Source organism: Molothrus ater, chromosome 4 (genome assembly GCF_012460135.2).
Source record: "Molothrus ater isolate BHLD 08-10-18 breed brown headed cowbird chromosome 4, BPBGC_Mater_1.1, whole genome shotgun sequence".
NCBI lineage: Eukaryota > Metazoa > Chordata > Aves > Passeriformes > Icteridae > Molothrus > Molothrus ater.
The window spans coordinates 11,220,326-11,244,897 of NC_050481.2; the positions used below are offsets into that span (position 1 = coordinate 11,220,326).

Consider the following 24,572-nt stretch of genomic DNA (forward strand, 5'->3'; position numbering starts at 1 on the left):
TCCTGTAGGGCCTTACAGAATAAGCCTTAGCGCTCTGTGATCTTGTGCTGCTCCTTGCACAAATTCTATTCCTCACTATTCCTCCAGTGTCACTCTTGTCCCTGCTGAGGTTTGTCCCATCCACTGGGCTCTCAAGTGTTTTCTCTCCTGCTCATATTTAAATTTCAGTCTTTTTGGGTGACTTCTATGCCCCTGCAACATCAAATTGAGTTCCCCAAAAAACACACCACTAAACCAATTTTTTATTCCTTTATTTCTCGAATTTCCATTTCCACTTGTTTCTCTAGCTGCAATAATAACGGACGTGACAGAAATAACAGCAACCAAGGGGAATAAATGGAATGTGATGGAAAATGCTAAATTTTGTCATTTGAGCAGGACCCACCAGCGCTCACAATGTCCAGGAAGAAGCACAACCATGAGATAATCCAGGGGTTGCTGGGTGCCAGACTGGGTCTGCAGTATTTCAGTCCATGAGAGTTACAGGATGAGGGATTCCTCACAGGAATGAAATGTGACCACAAACAGGGTTCAAGCAGCCCTGTTCCATGGGGAACAGAGAGATTGCCAGAATCACAGTGCCTTTCACTCCGTCCCATTGCCTTTGAGCTCCTCCATCAGCAAATCCCGCTGCTTATGGACCCAGTTTCCTCCCTTGGCTGTGTGGGGAGGGGGATCCTGGGCCGGCGGGCAGGGGCGGCGGGCAGGGCGCCTGGCCCGGGGCTGGCTGGGCACAGGCGGGCCTGGAGCAGAGCTGGAGCCAGAGCGCGGCCTGGAAGCCGCGGCGGAAGCTCCGGTTGCAGAAGCCGTAGATGATGGGGTTGACGCTGCTGTTGGAGAAGGCCAGCCAGTGAGCCAGGGGATAGATGTACACATTGATCAGCCGCAGCTGCACGTCCGACAGGCTGCCGTAGTCCGACAGCAGCATCAGGCTCCACAGGGGAAGCCAGGACAGGGCGAAGAGCAGGGTGACAAGGACGAGCGTGTGGATGGCTTTCCGCTTCCTCCTCCACGCTCCCCGCTGCTGCTCCCGGCCGCGCTTCCCGGCCGCGGGCACGGCGGCGTGGCACAGGGAAACGCCGATCCTGGCGTACAGGAGCGCGATGAGCGCCAGCGGAGCCAGGTAGATGTTGGCAAAGAGCACCGTGGTGTAGGCCTTCCTCATGGCCGGCTCGGGCCACTCCTCCCGGCACCAGAACACCGGGCGGGTGGCGTTGCCCGTGCCCAGGAGCAGCTGGAAGCGCTTCTCCTGCCGCAGCCGCAGCAGCGCCGCCGAGGGACACATGATGGCCACGGCCAGCGCCCAGATCACCGCGATGGTGGCCACGGCGGCGGGGACGGTCAGCTTCGGCTTGAAGGGGTGCACGATGCACCGGAACCTGCGGCAAGGGCACCGGGGAAGCCGTGTGAGGAACGCCTCCTATCCCGGGCAGGGATGCACACACATTTTAAACTGCCTGTCTTTCATCCTCCCTGTCAGTTGCTGCCTGTGCAATCCAGCTTCATGGCTGAGAAACAAACCAATTCCTGGCAGGCTGGGATAGCCCAGTTCCACCCTCTTTAAGAGACACCGGTGGAGGAGCAGATTGCTCTTTAGACCTGCCCAGATTTTATTTTGCTTAGGATTTGTTGTGGTGTTGGGAGGGTTAATGACTGGGCTCAGGGTGGTCAGGGGGCCAGGGGAGATGACAGTGGTGGTTACAGACTGCAGCATCTTACCTGTCCATGGCAATAGCAACCAGAGTGAAGACAGAGGCAGAAACAGAGATGCCTTGGACCATCCCGCTCATCTTGCACACCAGGCTCCCAAAGGGCCACCCTGCAAGGAAACATGCATTTTGGAATTGCTGCCATCTCACTGCAGGACTCTGCTTAAAATCATTCGCTCTCATCTTCCATTTCCTGAGTACAATTATAGACTCATGGGGTGGTTTGGATGGAAGGGAAGATCATGGAATTCCAGCCATGGCCAGGAACACTGTGCCATGGGCAGGGACACCTTCCACTGACTCAGAATGCCCACAGAGCCCCCTGGACACACGCCCCTGGCTCTCCCCACCCCACGGGCAGCCAGCCCACCTGCAATGATGTTGTCCAGGAGGGTGGTGGGCATGCAGAAGAGCCCCACCAGCAAGTCACTGACGGCCAGGTTCAGGATGAACAGGTTGGTGACCGTGCGCATGTGCCTGCTCCACAGCACAATGAAACAAACCCCCCCGTTGCCCACCATGCACAGGAGGAAGATGAGCAGGTAGGAGGTGATGAAGACAGCAGCCACCCAAGGCTGGTGGAGGTAGAAGTCCACATAGGAGACATTTCCTTCCAGGTAAAGGTACTTGTACGTCCTGTTGTAATTCAGCAAATCCAAGTGAGGCCAATCCAACGAGGAGTTTGAGTCCATTCTCCTCCTTGTGTTCCAATGTGCCCTAAAAGATATTTGTAAAGAGGCCATTTTAGTCTGCTTGCAATTGATCTGAAGCAATGTGATGATATTATTATTATTATTATTATTATTATTATAGCATTGTCATCTCTTTTGGGTGCACTATGTGCTGAAATTAGTGTGAAACTCACATGCACCCTGGCAGCAGTGAGGTGGCTGAGCAATAATCACTAAAAAGTCACTAATTCCAGCACTGAAAAACAGGGATTAAAGCTTTCTCAAGTGGCACAAGCCTTCTGCCTGCAAGTAACCAAATCCAGCCCCATTTCATGGACATGAGATGGTTTTGTGTGCAGCTGGATGATTTAATTCCCTGCTCACAAGCTACCCAACTCCAAGGCTGCCATCAAGAAGGACCATGCAGTGTCTGAAACATGCTGAGCTTCAAGAGAGCTGGGTTCATTTCCAAGCAGCTAACTTGACTTGGAGGCAGCATTTCAAACTCTTTCCCACATATATTTTGTCTCCCAGATGAGGATGTCTAAAGAAGCAGGGGGCAAAATTAATTGGTGGCAGCAGGCATGAAATTAAAGTGTGAGCGCAGGTGCTTTCAAGATGCTTCAAATTCCTTAATAGAAATGGGATTTAAATTTATCTGAATCCTGATGAGCTTGTATGAAAGCTCAGCAAAGCCTCTGCAAGTGCTTTACTCTCAAGAAGTAAGTGCAGTAAAAAAAAAGTATTTATTCTGCTGTGCCTCAGGTTTGGAACAAGCAGAGCAGTGAAAACCCATCATGTTCTGCTCTCTTGTGCCTGTTCAGAAATCAGCAGCAGTGCAGTGTCTTAATGGGTCTGTATTTTACAGACTTATTAAATGCCTGCACAGCAAGGCAGGGAGACAAAAATCTGGAGTCCCTCACCCAAAATCAGCTGCTTGTAGGTTTGAACAAGTGTAGGAATAGTTGTACATTCTGTGGGGATGTCCTTACAGACAAAGGCTTATTTATCTTGATTAGTTTTTACTCAATATGCTTTCAAAATCATTGGAGGTGATCTTATTGAGATATCTGATGAGCCAGATGCTTTCTCCAGCGAGAGCTCAGAGTCAGCCTTGTGAGAAATGCTTTAATGCCCATTTTCCTGATCCCTCAAGGAAGCAGCACTGGTGCTCTTGCACCCCAACCTGGGCTCAAGGTGGAGAGCTCTGACAGAATGCCAACACAGATATTTGACAACACGAGTTCACACTGCTCCTTTAATCCCAGACCTGGAGCTGGGCTTTATAAATCCCAGGAGATGCTCTCACCATTAAAAAGCAGCATTCCTACTGCTCTTCCCTGTGGAGAGCTTTGTGGACAGTTGGCTAACTGAGAAAGGTCACGTAGACATGATACCACTGGTTAAGCTAGAAGGAGACAAGTCTAGGAGTCAGCAGTCAGTGTCCAGTGATGGGCAAGGACATTGTGCCCTTGGTGCAACAACAGGATAGAGGAGAGGATCTTTTGCCAAAAATATGAGGATAGTTTCAGCTGAATAATCACAAGAATGTAGAAGTAGCAACAGAATAACCATAAGAATACAGAAGTAGGCGTGGTTGGCCGATAAGTAACTAACCAATAATGAGCTCAGCTTTGCAATATGTATGAACTTCATTAACACCAATATAAATATGTGTGACTATCAATAAAGTCTGAGACTTGCTGATCACTCATATTGAGTGCTGCTTTTCTCCTGCCAATCCAACACTTCCCCACATTACTATTATTATTATTATTATTATTATTTATTATTATTATTATTATTATTATTATTATTGCCCACTAATTTTCTGCCATAATCTTCTGCCTCCCAAAGGAGTTGCTTTAGGGAGACACTGTGGCCAGGGGAAGGTGGCTTTTGGCTCTCACCACATTCCCAGTCCCCATGCCCAGCTGTCCCTGTGCTGTTCCCAGAGGTGCCTTTCCTCCCTTACTTGCTGGAGTTTGGCTTTTCCAGGGGTCTCTGATGATCTGAGGCAGAAGTTCTTGGTCATGCCATGACAGGGCTGTCCCTTATCACACTAAAATCAGGAGGAATAATGGTTATTTTGGATACATATTTTGTTTTTTCTCTCTGTTTCTGACACTAGAAGCTGCTGCCTCACAGCACAATCTCCTCAGTAATGATCTCTGGAATAGTTTTTGTCCATAGCTGGTAAACAAGAAGTTGTAAACAGCCTTGAGGCAAAACTGGAGCTGAGTCTCTTCCCAGTTGCACTAATGAAATTTTGGTTGTGGCAGGCATAGGGAAGTGGTTGTGCAAACACTGCAGATAACAGGAAATGGAAAAGCTCCATGGATTTCTATTATCCTGAAGCTGAGGGGGAGGAGGATTGGCTGGAAGGAGAAATTAAGCCAGTGCCTTGTGTTTTCACAGGGACCTTGCCTGCTAAAACAAGGGGTGATAAATAATTGAGAGAGGCACAGAGGACAGAAACATAAATCATCTAAGAAAAGGGAAAAATTATGCAATACCTAATTGGTATAAGATGATGAATAACAGTAATCTGCTTCCACGTGGTAACTTGATAAGAGCAAGGCCTCCCTCCTTCATTTAATACACCAGAGAAAATCTGCAAAGGAATAAAGTGGGAGGGAGGCTCCCAGAGTGCAAACTGCCCCACCCACAGTGGGCTCCCAAACACAGGAGGCTCATTCCCTGCTGGAATCCCAGACACAGCCTCCATAGACAAATACACAATGTAACACCTCACAGCCTGACCAGGACAATTGTGTACCTCTGGCTAGAGAAAAACAGTTTTCCCTCGTTAGAGCAGCAGTTCCAAGCCATTATGAAGTGATGCCATTGTTTTTATGTTGGGCACGTGGAAGAAATCCCCTGGAGCAGCCACCACTGCCTCACCCCCGTGCACAACCTGCTGGGTTTGTCATCTTGATATCTTCATTTTTATGTGTGAAATACCCTCACAGGATCCTCTGAGGCTGAAACAAAAATAAGGAGACTTCAGAGATGGGAGGAACAGCAGGAGCATGTAGCTGTACATGAAGAACATTCAATGTGGTAAGTGCTAAAAAACCTGTTCTTCCCTTGTCCTGAGCTCAGTAATGGCACAAGAACAGAGACTTCCCAGGGCTCCCAGTTCCCAAGGTTTCCCACTTTGGAAAATGATCCCTGGTCTGCTGAAAAGTGAGAAATTCCCAGGGGCAAAACACAGCCCCTGAAGGATGGCAAAAAGAACAGGACATTCGTCTGTGATTGTCTGAGAAATAAGGGAGAGAGAAATTTATGGATCATCCTCTGCCTCAGGGAACCAGGAAGGGAGCCACTGACTAAAAACCTGAAATGCTGTTCCACAGGGACCCTGTGCACAGCCCATGGGATTCTGGGGTCCTCTTGGCTTCTCTTTCAGAGCAAGGGGGAGCTGCAGCCACCCCAAACCCCCCATTCCCAGTTCCACAGGGAGTGGTGCAGGAGGTGTTTGGTCTGGGCCATGCAGGGCTTGAGCTGGGGACTCTGGGGATATTTGTGAATTAAGGTAATAGAACTTACTCTTTAAGTATTTAACTTTTTCATCCATCAATATTTCCATCCTATTTTATAGGACAAACCTCTGAGTGGTTCATCTCCAAATAAGCCCAAATATCCCAGCAGGTTTTCAGCTGGAAAGGAGAAAGGAGCTGTGGAAGAAAACACACCCTTAAAAATAGCCAGTTGCAATCAAATCATTCTTTCTTACTGACATTGACTTTCATAAAGGAAAACAAGTGCACCTTGAGAAGCAAATTTCTCATTTTGAAATGGGCAATCCCAGGCAGATGTGCCAATCTCAGAGCTGCACACACATCTCCTCTCAATGAGCTTAAACTGCTTATTCCTCCCCTCAGAGTCATTTATCTGCATAGTCTGAGCTGGGGCCACAGGAAATAGTTTGTAGGTATTTCTTTTTGAAATAGGTATTTCTTTCTAAAAGATCTCAAACTTCATATGATGGAGAACAAGGCTATCAGCAGGATGACTGGAATAAACACCAGACTTAGCTGCAGATTACTCATCCACTTGAGCTGGGAATAGAAAGCATTTCACTCCAAAGCCAAATTGTAACTGTAAATCAGGAGATGTAAATGGCAGGTGAGGCATTCACAGCAAGTTGGTAATGGCTCTGTATTTTTATACATATATATTTTTATATATAATTTCCACCCTGCTTGATTAGAGCCAAGGCTGCTTACCTATTTCTTATCATTATGATCCCTTTTTTCCCCTTTACTTCATGTTTAGTCAACCTTTAAGCTTCTAAATATATTTTTTTTATTTTTTTATTTGATGCATCACAGGCAGTTTTAAATCTTAACTAAAATCTCAGCCAACTGCTCGCTGAAATCAGGTTAAAGTAAGATTTCCACACCCAGGCACACTTATGCCACCACTTTATTGAGAAGCCTGGCAAGCAATAAGATTTTACCTGCCTTACCTTGGAAGCAAGTCCCCGTTTTAAAAGCTTTCAGTAGGAAATTACTCAAGTTCCCTGGGATTCAGTCTCCAAGTAGCAGTTTCCCATCCATCACTGGAAACTGGGCAGGGACCCCACAGAATATCTGGACTGGCCACAGCTTTTTCCCTGGAGAGATGCTCCAGCAGTTCAGCAGTGAGTGCTGGGGTTTGGTCTATAGGAAGAGCTAAATCAATGATCCTTGCTGGGCTCTTGGCAGCACTAAACTCCCCACAAATGGGACATGAGCCTCCTAAATTGCACCTTTCAGCTCAGCCTGTGCTCATGAGTCACTCCCTGACAGCCCTGTCATTTGGGGCACTGAGACTGAGGGGAGTAATTGGGGAGCAGGTAGATAGAGGTAAAAAACACCCCTGGAAAGTGGGACAGTCATGGGAGAGTCTCAGTGGAGGACAGGATTGGCAAAGAACAGAAGTGCTTAGGGGCCCATCAGCCAGTGAGGGCTAACGCAGCAGGTACAGGAGACAGCTCTGCCAGCAGGCAGTTTGTGTCCCCCCAGAATGGGGGCACAGAGGATCCTGTAATCACTGCCAAGTGAAAGACCAGAAAACCCAAACCTATCCCAAGGCACAGAGCACACCACAGGCGTTCTTTGCACCAGCCAGAGCCACGGAAATGTTTGATTTCCATCTCTTTTGGCACAGAAGTGCCATTGCCCTCTCTGAGACAGGCATGAGAGCAGACAGCCCATGACCTGGTCACACAGGGCACCATGACTTACAGCCTGTCACAATAAACCCCATTTTACCCCCACCCAAGCTCCTGGGCTGCAGAATATTGGATTATGCCTCACTAGGAATTGGGCAGAGCAGCCTGCCTGGCCCAAGGGCAGGACAGGTGAGCTCCCTGTGCAGCACCCTGGGGTTGGATCCTTAACACTCCACCTCAGCCCATGCTGGATTTGCCCAGAGGCAATGCCTTTAGTCTTAAATAAGTGCACAGGAGAAGAACTGGCTGTGGGGGTGACAGCAGAGGTTTAAATGCAGTGTCACCTCTGCAGAAAGATGATGGTTGTGGAAGGGCTGAACTCTCCCTGTACCTTCCTGCCTTCTGACTGCTCCCTTTACATCAACATCCACATCCACACAGGGGTTTTAGGTAATCATTGATTTTTTTTTCCTGTGACCTGCTCTGAGGATTTGAATCCTTTTAGTGCTCTTGAATTTCCATTTGCTGCTGCCTCAGTGACTCAGTTTTAATTAACACCAAATTCTAAGCCTTACCTGGATAACATGGATAGGTACCTCTGATTGATGTCAGGAATTTGACACGCTGAGAGGTTACCTGGGAAACCTCCTGGTTTGACTCCAGTTGAAGCCAATTCTGCTCAGTAAATGACAGCTGCAACCCACAGCAGTCCAAACAGCAAGGACTGCAAGGAAGTTTTCCTTGCTAGGATTTTCTTTTGGAAAAAAACCCCAGCAGCACAGATCCTTTCTTTTGGGATGAGGTGCCATCTTACCTGCCAGCCTCAGGAAATGCTCAGAGTTACACTTGTTTACACCCCTTTCCCCAGCAAAACACCCCAAACTGATCTCACTGCATTTCAGACTTTGCAGCCCCTGACAAGGTTCAGATTTCAATGCTAACATGAGCTACTTCAAGCTCCAGACACTTTCCTCCTACTGGAGGTACCTGCTACTGTTAGAAGAGCAAAATAAAATGATGTGAACTTGTCTTAACCACTGAGAAAAAACAAAACAAACCAAACAGCCCCAGGATTTTCTTTCCCCAATTCTGGAGCTCTGCAGAATGCTCCAGCTCCCAGCCCAGGCCCTCCTTGGGCCTGGAATTCAGGGGCTGGAACCCCAAAGGCAGAGGCTCAGGGGCACCTGCTGCCATCCCCATCCCAAACTGCTCCTTATCCCAGCCCTGCCCACCCCGGGCAGCCCAAGGAGGGCTGTTTCCAGCCGGCAGGTCCCTGGCATCACCGGGATTCCGGGGCAGGCAGTGCTGTGCCCCCCTGCCAACCAGGGCACCTCCAGCGGTGGCAGCAGCATTCCAGCTCTCTCTCTCTCTCACACACACACACACACACACACACAGACCTGTTGCTCGCCGAGCTCCCGCGGTTTTCCCCAGCTCCCAGCTGCAGCAGGGAGGCAGGAGCAGCCCAGCCCCGGGGGAAGGCAGCCCCAGCCCGATCCCCCCGGGTACCTACCCCGCTTACAGCTCCGCCGCCGCCGCCGCTGGCTCCGCAGGCAGCAGCGAGGAGAGGCTGCAGCCTCTGCTCCCGCAGCCCCTGCGGCTCCTGCCTCAGGCAGGGAGGAGGGACAGGAGGAAGGAGGGAGCCGAGAGCCCAGCCCAAAGCCAGGCGCCAAGCCCCGGGGCTTTGGGGGGTGCCCGGCTGCAAGAGTTTCTGGGCTATGTTCCATTGCAGAGCCTCCCTGCTCTGCTTGAGGCATCCCTTGGCCTTGGGAAGCTCATTCCAAGGGTCAGGAAGTCACAGTTACTTCTGCAGGTGCCACGCCTGACACGCCCCCATCCATCAGAATCCAGATTCCCCCAGAGCTCCGAGTGCTCCCAGCACAGTGGCATCTCCCAGACTCTGCTCCTACCTGCTGAGCTCCAGCATTCAGGTCCAGGCTCTCCAGAGATTCCAGCTTTTACATCAGGAACTCAGGGAAAAAAAACCAAACAGTCTGTGTGGCCAGGTGAAACCAGGTGGCCCCTGTAGTTGAAATAGCAGGTTCTGCCTTACCTGCCTCTGCATCAGGTTTTTCTGGAAAGAAAAGCAGCATTCCAAGGACAGATTCTAGGAGAACAGGCTTCCAACTAATGATTTCATGAATGTAGGAATCATTCCTTAATAAGAATAAATTCTCTGTTTTTACACTCCCCTTTTGATTCCTGGCATAGTTTAAAAATTAATCCTTTAACAAATCATTTAAATTTGAGACAACAAACAAATATCCCAATATCAATTGAAACCAACAAATTTGTTTTCCAGCATAACTCCGCGTGGAATTATAACAACTCTGTATGGCATCATCATGTGCTGTAAATGGAGGCTGAGAAGTTCCAGCCACACACAGACACTGCAGTGAGGGCAGTTTTGCCCTGTGTGATGCAGCAGATGGAATCCCAGAATCCAGGATGTTGGACTGGGGACATGGAGCTGGATACACTAAAAAGCCACAGACAGAGAAACCTCAGACCAAGAGAGGATCATGCATCCAGGTAAGAGGATTTTGTCTAGAATTCCTACCCCAGCTCTCCCTGCACACATACACCGCTGCAGTTTTGTCTCCCTATCACTTCCCTATATTCACATTCCCTCTGCCTTGAAGCCCAAAAGGTGGCGAGTTCACTTTGGAATCCAAGGAGCTTCAGATGAAAAAGTGTTACTCATGGAAGCAACAAAATATCCACAGCACAGGGAAGTGAGACTTGCAGGGAACTGAGACTTGCAGGGATCGCTTTCTGCTTCCCCCATTCCCCGTAGAACATCAGCATGGAATCCTCATCACGGATTCATTGCAGAATATTGTCCTTTTAGTTTTAAAAACGGCTCCATGAGCGGCAGGGCCGATCCGTGTCCCAGGATGCTTCCATCTCTTTGGAAGGCCGGCGGCACCAACTGCTGAGAGCAGAAGGAAGGACAGGATGCGAAATAAACTCGAGGAGCGCTCATGGAACTGTCCATGGAACTCCAAAACGGTTTGGTTAGGACCTCAAGGATCATCCAGTCCCACCTTGGAGCCTGTTCAGGGCACGCTGCTGTCCATCAGCCCCTGATTGCAGATGGATATGGAAGGGATGGAGGTGTTCAGGGAATGCTGGTTGTTTTTCCCTGCGCTGGCTAATCTGGTAATTAAAAAGACTAATTGACCTCTTCCAACAGGGAAACATGTAAGCAAGAGGTGCCAAAAAAATTGGAGTTCCTGTGAAATGAAACCTGCATGTATCTGATTTAAAATCCCTCTGGATGGTCACTGGTTTGACTTCCACACATTGCTCACACTGCCCAGGTATATCCAGTTCTGCTGTCAATGCTTTTGTCCATGGCATAATTTCTATTTTTTCCTTGCAAAGAGCATCTGGGTGATAGAGGGGCATGGAGAGGAAAGGAAGGGGAGCAACTCCCGGGGTGCAAATGCTCCCAGTCCCACTCTGCACACTTGAGCCCACCCCGCAGCCCGGGTCTGCCCCACTCTGCCCCCGGCTCCTGCTGTGTCTCACCAGTCTGGGGTTTGCCCCGAGCCCCCAAACACAGGATTTGGGCTCTCTGGTCAAAGCCTTAAAATATCTGGATGAGCCCCCACTTGCACTTCCCAAACAGGACTGGAGTCTGTTTCACAGCCCTGAGACTGCCTGGGTGGGGTTGGCTCCAAGTGCCAGCAACGCAGGACTTGCCTCATTTCTGAGCCAAAGAAAATGCCTGATTTATTTATTAAAGGACCCTAAAACTGGCCAAATGAGCCTGGTGTCCCCCAAACCCAGGCCTCAGTCCCTGTTTCGAGGACATGAAGGTGCCTGGCTCAGGCTCACCATGGGGGGCCCCATTCTGATCCCCAAAACCCCACATAACTCAGGCCTCTTCTCTCCCAGCTGGGTCTGGAGCTTCCAGTCACTGGAAATGGGGCCGGAAACAGGGAATTTGGTCCCTGAACTCCCCCTGTGATGTCAAGACAGGCTGGAGAGCCAGGGGTGTTGGGACATGAGGTAAAGAGGAGGATGGAGCCCATCCAGGGTACCCCAGCACCCACAAACACCGCAAGGACCCCAGAGTCCTACTCTTCCTGCTGCTCCCTGCCCAGCCCCAGTGCCAGGGATTGCAGGAGAGGAGCCTGACCACTGCCAGCCTTCTCCCAAACCACATCCATGGGCCGTGCCAGCACCCTGCACGGCTGGTCATGGCAGGAGACAGGCACCAGAGAGCAAAGGGCAGAGACCAGCCAGCATCAGCGTGTTTACTTCCTGCTGCACAGCAAGCCACACCCACCCTACAGACACACCCTCCAGGCACCCGTCTAGCAGTAAGGCACTTTTGCAAACACGTGAAACATTTTTGCCACCATCCCCGGGGTGTCGGTGCCCGCAGGCTCAGCGCAGCGTCACCAGCTCCTCGGCAGAAGTGGGATGAATGGCAACGGTGTTGTCCAGGTCAGCCTTGGTGGCCCCCATTTTGATGGCAACAGCAAAGCCCTGCAGCATTTCGTCACAGCCCAGCCCTTGCATGTGCAATCCCACCACCTTTGGAGGAGAAATGAGAGGCCAGGTGGGACCCAGGCTTGGGGAGCTGGATGCCAGCCCAAGAGCTGACCACACGGGGACAGGAGGACAGCCAGCCATGGTCTTCAACAGCCCCCACTCACCTTCTCCTCCTTGCCAGTGCACACCAGCTTCATGACACACTTCACCTTCCTCTGGGTGACAGCGTGGTACAGGGGAGTGAAGGATGTGTTGTAGATCTTCACCTTGTCCTTCCCATGTATGGCCACGGCCTCCTCTGCAGCAGAAGCCACGGAACAGGCGTCAGAGGGATGCACACAGAACATTCAAAAAGAGCAGTCAAAGCCCTTTGGTCAAGGCTCACTTGCCAGACATCAAAGCATCTCAAGCATGCAAGCAGCAGCTCTGAGGCAGTGTCCCCAGCCCCTGTGCCCCCACCTTCGGTGAGCCCCACGGTGCCGATGGGCGGGTGGCTGAAGACGACCGTGGGGATGTTCTCGTAGTCCAGCCGGGAATCCTGCCTGCCCTCGAAGAGCCTGTGGGCCAGCTTCCTGCCAGCTGCAATGGCCACTGCAGGGACAGGGAGGGACAGGGATCCTGAGCCACGTGGCACCACAGAGTTGAGCAGGGGAGGGGGCAGGGCTGCAGTACCTGGGGTGAGGAGGGCTCTCCCACACACATCCCCGACGGCGTAGATCCCTCTCCTGGTGGTGTTCTGGTATTCATCCACCACCACATGGCCTTTGGGGTCCATCCGCACACCCTGCCATGGCAAACAGCAGACACATATGCTCCAGCAGGGATGGGAGGGCTCGTGGGGCCCCTATGACAGCCTCTGGAGACCCAATGGAACCCCAAATCTCACCACTCGCTCCAGGCCCAGCCCATCAGAGCTGGGCTCCCGCCCCACAGCCCACAGCAGGCAGTCCACATCCCGAATCACCGCCTCTGTCGGCTTGTGGCCAGGTGCCACTGAGGCCACTGTCACATCCAGCAGCCCACACGGAGACTTGGTGACCCTCTTGACCTAAGGGCAGCAGGAGAAGGTGTAGATGGCTTTTGCCTTGCAACAAGAGACAGCAGCCATGCTGCAGAAGCAGGGATGTCACTAAAATCACGGCTCAGCAAGCAGCACCCAAAAGGGCAGCTTTCCCCCCAGCCCTGCCTCTGCAGGAGGGATGGAACAAGGCACAGGGCTGCTCTGTGCTCTCCCACCTGTGTGTGCTTCCAGACATCCACCCCGGTGTTCTCCAGCTCCTGGGTGCAGTTGGAGCTGATCAGGGAGTCAAAGGTTCGCAGCACCTGGGCAAGGACCCCCCAACCCTGTCAGACAAGGATCTGCAGGCAAAGGCACCACCTGGCAGCCCCTCCACCGGCATTTCCCTGCCCCTGGAACCCAAGAGATTTAGGGTTCTTGTGGTTAACAAACTTCTCTGTTTATTTTTCCATAATTTTCTTTTCCTTTCTTCCTCTTCTCAAGTTGTGACTTGAAATAAAGCTCGAGGGGATGGATGTGGTGACACGGACGGCTGCAGAAACACGGGGCTCCTGGGTGGGTGCTGCTAAAACACATCCCCTCCACCCTCTGCATGGCTCCCAGCCACCATCCCCTGCATCACTACTCCTGTGCCAAGTGAGACCCTCCTTCACCAGGAACTGACAGCCAGAAACCACTCTGGCCACCAGGGCTGGGGTGTGGCAGCGGGGCGGGAAGGAGAGCTGGGGACAGGGGGTGGCACTACCTTGTCGTGGCGGATGAGCAGCGAGGACTTGGAGCCCAGCGTGGAGAGGATCCCCACCATCTCCACCGCGATGTAGCCGGCCCCGACGACGACGCTGCGCCTGCGGAGAAGAGACAATGCCATGTGCATTGCCACCTGGAGATGGCGCCGGTGGCTGCGGGGTATAGATCCCGCTTTACCTGGGCAGCTCCTCCAGGTCGAAGAAGCCGTCACTGGTCATCCCCAGGCTGGCACCTGCAAAGCAGAGATACTTTGGCACCCTTCAGCTGTCCCCCTTCTCTCCCAAAGCCTGCTTTGCTTGGGCAGACCTCTCCCCAGCCTGGGAGCCCGGGGGATTTCATCAGGCTCACCAGGAATTTCGCTGTCGGAAGGGACAGCCGGGCGCCCTCCCGTGGCTATAAGGATGTGAGGAGCCGTGTACTTTTTCCCGTTCACTTCGATGGTTGGCTCGGGATCAGCGGTGAACTTGCCATAGCCCCGGATGATGTCAATATGGGCCTTAGGGGTTACAGTTACGGGGTTAACAGCGACATGAGGAGACAACTAATGGAGCCAGGGTTTCCACAGTCGGAGGACACCCATTAGGGCTGGAAAAGTGGCTAAAAATCCATCACGTCTGCCACTAGGATTGCAGGATAAACACATCCCACACTCACCTTCTTCACATTGTTCTCGTAGATGTCATTGAGGCGCTGCACATACGCGTCTCGCTTCTCCTTGATGGTTCTGGAACAGAGCAGGGAATGCCATCACTGCCAGCAGGTGAAGCTCAGAGCTCAGGATAGAACCTTGCACTCTGTGCCATGCTCCAGTTCGCAGGGTGGTGATCAAACTTCTGATGACCTCAGAAGTCTTTTCCAACCATGATTCTGTGAACTCAACCCCTCTGGCAAAGCGGCTCCCTGTGACCCTTTCCCCACCAAAGCAAGATTTCTGTGCCTGCCTTCCCTGTGTTTGTCTTTCCCAGAGTCAGGTTGGCTCCCTGTTCTCCAAAACACAGCTGGCCCTGTAAGCAGCTCTGCACAGCCCACAGGAGCCTGGAAGCGGGCAGGGACCCCTGGGAAGTGGACAGTGGGATGCTCCCTGTGGGACACTCACTGCAAGATGCTGATTCCCAACTGGTTCCCATTCTTACCTCCAGTTGAACTTGACACCCGCAGTTTCAAAGCCATAGTCAGCGTGGTCATGGACAAACTCTGCGTGCACCGCCGTGTTCCACATCACCTGCCCACGCAAACCCCAGGTTGGCTCAGGAGCACTGCTGGCACTCTGGGAAAACCCCTGCCTGAATCCTCATCTCTGCCCACAGCGCCCACGGCATCCCGATGGCTCAACAGCCTCCGAGGCCCTGCTTCCTCCCCACACCCTGTGCCAGCACCTCCCTAAAATTTGGCAGGCACCCACAGCAGACCCAGCCCACACCACCGGAGCCAGTGGCAGAACAGCCTCACCTTCTTTGGCACACATCCAACATTGACCTGGAGGGAACAAGAACAAGTCTCAGTGTCAAGGCCCAGTTTTCCAAGGCAGTGCTCCAGAGAGCATTCCACATCCCAGCTCTCTGCTCAGGAAAACAAAGGCAGGATTAGGGGTTCTTGGAAAAAGAGGGGTGTAACCACCCTGGGAGGCTCAAGGTCTTGCGGTTTGCCCGTTTTCCTTCACTTCCTTGAAAGAGAATACGGAAGGTGGGGCCTTCAAACACAAGGGGTTTTTTTCCATTCAGAATGTAAAAATTATTTACTAGCAGAAAGGTGTTTGCCATCGTTTTCCTGCACTTCTGGGAATATGGTAATTTTCCCAGCAGAATGCATTTAGGGCATAAAATTAGAGCCTGTCCCTCACTTGCTTCAGGAACCAGTTTGTTTTTTGGCTCGTTACCAGCTCACCATGCCCTGGAGTTCTGCTTTACCACCTTGCAGTTGTGCTACACAGATCCAGGATCCATCGGCATCCTGCAAATGGCTTGGAAACTGCCGGGAAGAAGCTGGTGGAGATGGGGGATTGGAATCCGTCCTGCTTCAGCCTGGCAAGGCAGGTCCTTTCACAACATCCGGACACCGGAAGGGTGATTCCTCCTCTCCCACCTCCCGCACCGCGACCCGCCCGGGGGTTCTGCCACCATCCCAGTCACCGGGGTCAGCGAGAGGGCACCGGCCCCGCGTCGCTCGTCCCCTTCCGCGTCCCTCCCCCACCCCCAAGAGACTCACGCAGGTGCCGCCGAGGCGCTGCGGCTCCACCAGCGCAACCCGGGCGCCGAGCTCGGCCGCCCGGCGGGCCCCCGCCAGCCCCCCGGAGCCGCCGCCCAGCACCAGCAGCTCGTAGGCGGCCGCCGCCATCGCTCCAGGCTCGGTCTGGCCCCGCTGCCCCGCCCCGGGACCGCCCCCGGTGCCGCCCCGGTCCCGCCCGGCCCTGCACGACACCACGTGTTGGGGCTGACAACGGCGAGTTTATTGGTTCAGGTACAGCGAGGAGGATTGCAAGCACTTCCAGGACAAATATACAGAGGGGAAAGGGGGGGGGGGATAACAAAAGAGAAAATAAAATAAACAAAATACCCCAAAACAATTAAAAAAAAAAAAGGAGGCAGGATCAGCACAGAACGGGAATAGAGCTAAAAAGGGAACGCTTTTATCTGGGTTATGACAACGTACTCCCAAGCAGGAATAATTTCCTTTCTCCAGTTAAGTTGAGCGGTCTTTCCAATAAAATAAAGAGTGGGGATGAAGTTAGTGTGCACTTCCCTGGAAAACAAACTCTAATTCATGCCAGTTAAACACTAGAACTAAAAATGTACAAAGAAGCATCAGAGGAGATGAGTGTTGTTAGAGTGTTACCTTTTCCTCTCTGAACAGTCCAGAAGGAAAACAATGACTACAAATACAGCAGGCAAACTGACTTTCGGGCTGATGGGCATGGGACAGAGAGAGTGTCATAAGGAATTCAGTCTCAAGTTGTGCTAAATGCTCTTCGTCCTCTGTATGGCACATTTTGGTCCATGATGGGGATTTGAGTTGAGACGAACCCTGATTTCTTACAGAAACGTGTAAATATTGTTGCTCTTTTAAAATGCCAGGTGTACTTCCTTCTACAAAGGTTGGGAGAGGTTTATAGGAAGTAGTCTGGGGTACGACGGGTAACATGAGGCTCTCCACGACGAGGTGCTGGGTCAAACTGGAGGCTGCAGGAAACAAAAAGGGATCACTTACCCTCCTCCACAAGTCACTTTCCACTGCCATGATAAGCACCAGGCTTGTTCTCCTGCTGCTAGCACACATAAAACATTCCAAGCCCCAAACAAGAGTTAAAACTCAGAGTGACCCAGCAGCCCGTCACCACTTTCTCAGGGGAGCAGCTGAAAGCACAATTCAGACCCTCTTCCCCATCTTACCAAAGATGAAAACAAATAGATAAATCCACGTGTTTTTACTCTCTCCATCAAGCTTAGGCAATAAAGAGATTGAAGTGCAAAAGCTCCAACTCTCCAGACAGCCAGGAAGAGAAGCTTTTAGGAGCTTAACTCACTGCTTACTTTAAGGCAGAGCACACATTAATTCCAGAGTGGTCTGAGCTGGCTTTTCATGGAAGAACCCCTTTGGGAATGATCAGCCATTCCTCACAGAGTGGCTAGAAGGAGAGCCCAGCCCAAGGCACCATACTCACAAGGAATATTTTAAAGTGTCATCTAGTTCCATGATAGCAGCCTGGTTCCCACAGCGGTAGCAGTAATTGGGGGCACTGAAGATGGTCACCACATTCCGGTCGTGGCACCAGTTATAACCCTGCCAGGGACAGAGAGGGAAAAACAAAAGGTCTCTGTTAAACCTCAGCCCCTCCGAAGTTTCTCTTCAGGCCTGAAACTCTCTGAGGCACTTGTGAAACTACAGATTTCCTGAAGTATTTCCAACTGACTTAGTTTCATTTCAAAATAGGTGCTTTACCACAAGAAGCAGCAGCAGGTACCTGGCAAAACCAGCTTCAAGCAGCCTACAGGAGATCATCCCCTCCTCACTTGTAAATTATGGACTGCACCACTAAAAAGCCTTGGGATTTTTAGGGATGCCTTCAGCTTTCCTCCACCACAAGTGACAATTTGCCTGCTGAATGCCACTGACTTCTGACACACAGTTCTGCTTAAGGGATCTACCTGCACTAGATTTTAAAAAGGCATCTGCTCCATTGACCCACCTGGCATTCTTCCAGCAAGACATCCAAGAATAGCCTGTCGAGAGCCAAAAATGGCATAATCCCTGTCACATCTGACTGCTGAGCACTATGGGACAGGCTGTTGGATGTAGCAGCAGTCAGAGCAAGAACAAACCAGCATGGAAAAAGATTATTCCTGCCACAAACAGGGCGTGACACGGCCGCTCTGGTAATTTACTTGGAGGGGGCAATTTGCTTGGAAAGGCCAGAACATCCCCTTATTTAGGCTGCAGGTCAAAGCATGTCACTTTATGTTGTTGTTTCCATGTGACTAAAGCCTCTCTTTGGTACTGACCTGTGTAAAAGGTGCCAACAAACCTGTGAGTGGAAGGTGTCCCAGAGTAGACCCTGTGGGCCCCTGTGTTGGTAGCCCTGGCTAGCAGCGCTTGCCCTACCTCCATGACCAGCTGGTGAGCGCGGGAGACCAGTGTGAGACCATTGGCGTGGTTGAAGGTTTCCGAAATGTCCTGCCCGAAGGTGTAGCCAGCACCACGTGGGGAAATGCCCCAGCCGCCGCGGTCATCCGGGTCCGACCACAACAGATCACACATCGGACCCTGGGAAGATTAGAAGCTCTCTGTTAGACCACTGGCAAGGTGCTTAAACACGTTTTATTTACAGCAGCAAGACTGCCAGCACGTCCTCCTCAGTGCGAGGCACATGAGGAGTTTACTGAGCACACATCTGTGAGCCCCAGCCACTCCCAACAAAACTTCCAGCTGCCCCCGGAGCTCCAAGCGTGGATTTCAGTCCCGATTTCAGGCCCCAGGAAGCTGCAACAAGGTACAACACCACAGGAGGGAGGCTGGGCTGGCTGGGGAAGAAGGATGGTGATACAATGTGGCTTCACATGGCGGTTGTCAGTTCACAACCACCTCTGTGAGGAGGCTGAGGATAGTAAACACCCTCCCTCCCCTGCCAAATCCTGCTCTTTGAGTCAGACTGAAAGCCCAAAACTCCCACGATTCTGGGGAAAACAGCTGTGAAACCCCCACAGCTCTCCTTATGTAGGCTGCTGTAATCAAAGCACACTGACTTATGTGTGTTTTGCCCAAATGTTCATCTGCTCTAGCTCCTGGAAAGGCCATAATCCATGTGTAACCACGTGTCTAAATGGACTGCAATGTGAGAAAACATTTGCATTTTCCACCAGCAGATATTTAAGTTTCTGAATTCTGTTACCTCGTGTGGAACTTCCTGCAGGCGGTCCAGAGCCCTGATATGATCCAGTGTATCTATGGATGGAGAGAGGCCACCATGGAGGCAGAATATCTGTTCCAGAAAGAAAAGAGCAATCCATTAAGTGGGAGCAATGACCTCCAAAACAGCTGGGTCTTACTCTGTTAACACTCATTCCCAACGCCAGCCATCTCACCCTGGGATCACAAGTTACAGGAGCCTGTCTGGGACTGTTTCTCTGGATGTCAGACAACACAGCTGGCAGAAAGGGAGGGAGGGAGGGAGGCTTTTCCTCACGCCAGACTCACCTGGCCGTCTACTAGAGCTGTGAGAGGCAGGTAATCAAACAGGTCTGTGAAGTACTTCCAGACGTTGGCGTTGCCGTACTTGCGCAGGCACTCGTCGTAGAAGCCGTACACCTGGGTGATTTGCCTGCTCTCGTGGTTGCCCCTCAGGATCGTGATGCGCTCTGGGTACCGCACCTGGGGGCGGACAGAACCTCCCTTAGCAGAGGCATGGAAGAAGGAGTGATGGAATATCACCCACAGCAGCCCAGCACTCTGCTCCTAGCATGGATCCATTTACACCCGTCATGCCCGAGCCAACGGCAGCGTCACCAGGAGGAGAAAATGGCTCCCAGCTCCCAGGTCTTATCCCCAGTTTCCCAAGCCGTACCTTCAGCGCCACCAGCAGAGTCACTGTCTCCACTGAGTAATAGCCTCTGTCCACATAGTCTCCCATGAACAGGTAGTTTGTGTCTGGAGACTTGCCACCGATCCTGAAGAGCTCCATGAGGTCGTGGAACTGCCCGTGGACATCCCCGCAGACGGTGACAGGGCAGCGTACCTCTTGCACATTGGATTCCTTGGTAAGGATTTCCTTAGCCTGGCAAGGAAAGCACGTTTAGGACACAAAGGGAGGAAGCTCCTCCAGAGGCAGGTGATGTTATTCTGCTGCATTCCCACAGGAAACCCGGTTTCATCCCCACAGCCCAAGATGACCACTGGAAAAAGTTTGGTGGGTGAGCACAGACAAGGGGTGCTTCCCAAATCCCAGTGCAGGGGGATGAGCAGATTTACTACAGCAAGGCCAGATTTCCTTGCCCAGGGCACATTTTGCCCACCAAAATTCCAATCCTCTTCCAAGCACAACACTTCAGCAACTTCTAAAGGCGGGTCACATACAACTGGAAAGCAAAGACAGAGGCAATTGGAACATATGGAGCCACAACCAGCTTCCCTGGCTGTACCCAGCTGGCAACAAAACCACCACAGATGGAGCGATGGCATCCCTGGATTTAGTCATCTCTTCTTCCACACCCAGCAGTTCCTCTGCTAATTACAACCATGCCATGTTGCCTATCTGCACCACCTCATTATCCTTATCAAATACCAGGTTTGTTGTGCTGCCTGCAGCTCACTGACTGATGCTGATCAGCGCTCCTGGCACATCTGAGGCACGGGGAACACCCACAGGTTGGCTCCATCTGATCCAAACAAAAGGGCTGGAAGATCACCAGCACTGAGCAGTCACAGGCAGGTGATGATCTGGGTATTCCCTGCCATATTCCTTAGCTCAGGATGAGCTAAGGCTCACCCTGTGCTGCCAGAAGGGAGCTGCTTCCCAAGGATACCCTCTGAGGATGCCTGCATTCCCATTCCAATGTTTGCTGCCATGCCTCTCTTCAGAAAAACATGTATTTGGAAGGAATAACTACACCCCAAGCAGTTTGGACAGTTTGGACTGCATCCAGCATGCACTCTGCACAGAACCTAACCTGAGGGATCCTTAAAGTCACCTCCTGCCTGTGGACTTGCTGAGATGGGCTGTGCCTGGAACTGCTGAACATGTTGTATGTGAGTGCAGTAGTAGCACTCAAATTCTGCTCACATGTCTTTAAAAGCATTTACAGCGCCTTCGGAGAGCTTCCACCCTCTGGGAGAGACAAATATAAACCCACAAAACAGCTGCTCCCTGTGCTCTGGCTGCTGCACAAAGCAACAGGCAGGGGTTTGTTCCAAGCTGGAGCTCAGCAAGGCTCCTTTTTCACAGGAACAGGGCAAACAGGCTCCCTTCAAACCTACCCCAGGAAGGGCGGCCAGCCCACAAACTGAAATGTCAGTGCTAGGAGAACCCAGAAGTTTCCCCTGATGAGGAAGGAGGAGCTGGCAGGTGACAGGAGTGGCTCCTTGTGCTGCCAAGCAGCTGTTCCTCTGCACCCATTTTAGCTCACCCTGTGGGCAGGACACTCATGGGTGCACGTGGACACATCCAGGCCATCATTTGAACTCTGCAGAGCTGGTTTACATCAAGCTGGGGAGCCCCAGTTTGCCCTCACGCGATCATTTTCTAAAGCAGAACAAGACTCTCAAAATGCTCAGCATCAATAAAAACACCCCAAAAAGCAATGACTAATTGCCTGCAGTGTGAACACTGAAATCAAGTGACTTAAAATAAAAAGCACTATTACAAAGCAAAAATAAAAACCTCTGATGCAAGCAGGCTGCCTGGCATCATCAGCACTCACTTAATCCAGGAGGCTAATAAATAACTATGATTTAGAAGTCAAAATTTAGCTACCTTTGTTGCAGAAAACAGTGACTAATGGTATCAGCTTCCTGTGCATCTGTCCCACTTGCACTGGATGAAAACCATATCCAGGTCAGGATAAAAAGCAGCAGCTTTTAGGTGTTTTTATTAAATAAACCTTCCTTGTATTAAATAAACCCAACCAATGGCTGCCTGTCTGTGCTCAGAGAGCCTCTGAGGAGCAGCCCATTTGCTGGCTGTGAGCTTGCCCATCACCTCAACTCCTTGAGTGCTTCTCAAGAGCCTTGGAGAGAGGAAAAACTCCATTCCTTCTGGAAGATTCATTCCCTCAGCTTGGTCTGACCCATAGAGGCTCTTTCTCTAGGAATCGAAAGCCAGGCATGGAGTTCGGGATCAAAATTCACCTGAACCTCGACCCCACCAATGTCCACAGTCCAAACTACTGTACCACCAAGAGGGCTGAGGATATTGAACCTCAGGGAGCTTGGCTGGAAGGAGAACCAGCCAAGTGGGATGGGAGCCAGAGGGATGGCAGGGATGGAGCTGTCTCACCCTTCAGGAATGAGGCAGCAGGGGACACTCAGAGCCTCTGCCAAGGCGCCCAGGTGCTCCCAGAGGCTCCTGAACCAGCACCACCAACAGAGAGACAAAACATTGCCAGGCACAACACAGCACAACACTGGGAATTGCCTGCAACGGGACTGTGTCCCCTCTTACACATCCCAAGAACCAGGAGAGGAGAGAGAAGCTGCAAGGAGAGGGATGGCAATGGATGGCTGCTTGTTTAACTAAGGAGACAGCCTTTTCCCTGCCTTCTTCCCTAGCCCATTTCATCATCTTGGTGAAAAACCTGGATTAAGCAGGATGGCTCTCAACTCCCTCACCTGTGTGCTCCAGCAGTGACCAGAATTAATCCTTCTATCAGCCTCTAAATTTCTGCAGGGTTTGAGCTAATTTCCATTTTGAACACCAACAGAATGGGAACAATGTTATCACAGCGAGGAACAGCACCTCCCTCATCTGCCTGAGCCACAGGGGGCAGATCAGCTCCCTAATGAGGTTACCACTGGGCAGGTGAGGACAGAATGTCACTTCCACAGCTGCAAATTTCAACAACTTTTAAGAGCACACAGTCACTAGGCACACCTCCATTGTGTCCAATTCTTCCCTCATCACTGCCCACTATGCCAATACTTAAACCAAGAATGACCCACACAAATAACACTGAGATTTTTCTGGATTTTTCCCCCACTTCATTTTGATTTTTTGTTTTAGTACTCAGTTCACCCACACACTGAAACCTGAGGCAAAAGGCACTACTGTGCTGGGCCTCTCTGAAATCAGCCCCAAACACAAGAGTGCTAGAAAGTGTTCTGGAGAAGAGGATTTCTCCAAATATAATTTCAAGGAAACCAACTAAACCAGCTTTGTGGCAGGGCTGCACACCCAGAGGTTTTTGTAAGCTCCTCTCCTGGGTGACACAACCACTCCCCAAAACTTAAACAAGCCAAGTCAGTGCAGGGCACAGTGTTTCCTTCATGCTCCAGTCATTTTCATCAGTTTCCAGCAGCCTGGAAGAACGAGGTGCTGTGACAGATGACACACCTCCCTGTCACCTGCCTCCTGAAGGACAAACACCCTCCCCACCTCCAGCTGAGCTCTCCCACCCAGCTTCTCCCTATTTCCTGTGTGTCCAGCCACAATCTGGTTCCCAAAACACAGGAGCCACTACTCCAGCTTCCCGAACAGCCACAGCTCCCTCACAACTGAGGGAGCTCTGGAGAAAGAGTCACAAAACAGACAGCCCCAGCGTAGGACTGAAAATTTGAAAAAGAAGGGAAGGAAACAGAAGCTGTCTGGGGGTTAGGGAGTGCTAGGATCACCGCTGGAAGAATATGGCAAAGAAAATCTTCCCTTGGTCACAGACTGAAGTGTTGAGAGACTACTCAGACAACACCCAGCACAGGTCTGAGGACCTTTCTCCTGATGGGAAAAAAAGGCTTTTCCCATTCCCCACTAAACAAACCCGAGCACAGTTTGCCAAGGCCTGTCCAGAACAGCAGACAGTGTCCTTTATCCAGCCATTCCTCTTTCTGTTTTGGTCCCCTCAGCGGGCGGGGAGTCTCTCTGGGTCTCACCTCTGCTTCCCGAGGTCCCACCTCGAAGCCAGTGGGTTTCCTCACTGACTGGGGGTTGATTTTTCAGCGCGGGGCTCCTCCATGTTGTGCGGCACACCGGGTACCCCACCGGAACCACCCCGGTGTCCCCGCGCTGGATACTCCGGAGACACCGACCTGGCCACGCCATGTCCAATCTCACAGAAACCGCTCCAGGCATCCAAAGGCGGATATTTCACAGGCACCATCCCGCTCACCCCAAATCCACCGGCACCAGCCGCTTTCCCAGTGCCGATATCCCGCCAGGCGCATCCCCGCCTCCCAAAACCCGATATGCCGCGGGCACCACCCGCTCTCCCCAGGCCCGGTGTTCCACAGGCAGCACGCCGCCCCCCAGAGCCCGATACGCCCCGGCCGCAAGCCCGTCTGCCAACGCCGGACACACCGCGGGCCCCGTCCCGCCCCGCCAACGTCCGGGCCCCGCACTCACCTTCTCGCACAGGCTGCGGACCTGGCTCTCGCTCAGCTGCCGGCACTCGTTCAGCTGCTCGATCCACTGGTCCAGCTCCTTGGCGAAGCCCTTCTCCTCCATGGCGAGGGGGGCCGGGCGGGCCCCCCGAGGCCCGGGCCCGCCTGTGGGTGCCGGCGGCGGCCGGAGACGCGCGGCCCGCTCGGGTCTGCTCCGCTCCGCGTAATGGCGGCGCCCCCCGCCT

The 24,572-nt window shown here is 51.9% G+C and overlaps 3 protein-coding genes across 3 annotated transcripts; all 3 read right to left on the reverse strand.

Moving 5' to 3' along the window:
- Positions 1 to 634: 634 nt before the first annotated feature.
- Positions 635 to 7,625, reverse strand: LOC118686483 (neuropeptide FF receptor 2). Its single transcript, XM_036382712.1, has 6 exons — positions 6,855 to 7,625; positions 5,992 to 6,060; positions 5,160 to 5,364; positions 2,080 to 2,426; positions 1,720 to 1,819; positions 635 to 1,379 (listed from the first exon to the last, which is right to left on the reverse strand). Exons 3-6 carry the CDS (start codon positions 5,210 to 5,212, stop codon positions 635 to 637), a joined length of 1,245 nt encoding a protein of 414 aa, XP_036238605.1. The 5' UTR covers positions 5,213 to 5,364; positions 5,992 to 6,060; positions 6,855 to 7,625.
- A 4,167-nt stretch (positions 7,626 to 11,792) lies between these two features.
- On the reverse strand, positions 11,793 to 16,146 carry LOC118686672 (glutathione reductase, mitochondrial). The gene is made up of 13 exons (XM_036382991.1): positions 16,018 to 16,146; positions 15,262 to 15,288; positions 14,946 to 15,034; positions 14,467 to 14,536; positions 14,161 to 14,308; positions 13,990 to 14,044; positions 13,811 to 13,910; positions 13,284 to 13,370; positions 12,934 to 13,095; positions 12,720 to 12,831; positions 12,507 to 12,638; positions 12,212 to 12,345; positions 11,793 to 12,089 (listed from the first exon to the last, which is right to left on the reverse strand). Exons 1-13 carry the CDS (start codon positions 16,144 to 16,146, stop codon positions 11,940 to 11,942), a joined length of 1,395 nt encoding a protein of 464 aa, XP_036238884.1. The 3' UTR covers positions 11,793 to 11,939.
- Positions 16,147 to 16,236: 90 nt separating this feature from the next.
- Positions 16,237 to 24,572, reverse strand: LOC118686201 (serine/threonine-protein phosphatase 2A catalytic subunit alpha isoform). The gene is made up of 7 exons (XM_036382271.2): positions 24,350 to 24,572; positions 19,868 to 20,077; positions 19,501 to 19,674; positions 19,196 to 19,285; positions 18,409 to 18,570; positions 17,471 to 17,589; positions 16,237 to 16,988 (listed from the first exon to the last, which is right to left on the reverse strand). The coding sequence occupies exons 1-7, from the start codon at positions 24,449 to 24,451 to the stop codon at positions 16,916 to 16,918; spliced, it is 930 nt and encodes a 309-aa protein (XP_036238164.1). The 5' UTR covers positions 24,452 to 24,572; the 3' UTR covers positions 16,237 to 16,915.

Bases quoted from the DNA above. Each gene is read 5' to 3' on its own strand.
- LOC118686483 (XM_036382712.1), bottom strand. From the start codon at position 5,212: ATGGCTTGGAACTGCTGCTCTAACGAGGGAAAACTGTTTTTCTCTAGC. The intron at 2,427-5,159 runs GTACACAATTGT...AATATCTTTTAG, and splicing joins CTGTTTTTCTCTAGCCAGAG to GGCACATTGGAACACAAGGA. The intron at 1,820-2,079 runs GTGGGCTGGCTG...GTTTCCTTGCAG, and splicing joins CCTGGACAACATCATTGCAG to GGTGGCCCTTTGGGAGCCTG.
- LOC118686672 (XM_036382991.1), bottom strand. From the start codon at position 16,146: ATGGCGGCGGCCGCCTACGAGCTGCTGGTGCTGGGCGGCGGCTCCGGG. The intron at 12,639-12,719 runs GTACTGCAGCCC...CTGTCCCTGCAG, and splicing joins GAGAGCCCTCCTCACCCCAG to TGGCCATTGCAGCTGGCAGG. The intron at 12,346-12,506 runs GTGGGGGCACAG...CTTCTGCTGCAG, and splicing joins CACCGTGGGGCTCACCGAAG to AGGAGGCCGTGGCCATACAT.
- LOC118686201 (XM_036382271.2), bottom strand. From the start codon at position 24,451: ATGGAGGAGAAGGGCTTCGCCAAGGAGCTGGACCAGTGGATCGAGCAG. The intron at 19,675-19,867 runs GTACGGCTTGGG...GTCCGCCCCCAG, and splicing joins CTCTGCTGGTGGCGCTGAAG to GTGCGGTACCCAGAGCGCAT. The intron at 18,571-19,195 runs GTAACAGAATTC...TAATCTTCCCAG, and splicing joins TGCAGGAAGTTCCACACGAG to GGTCCGATGTGTGATCTGTT.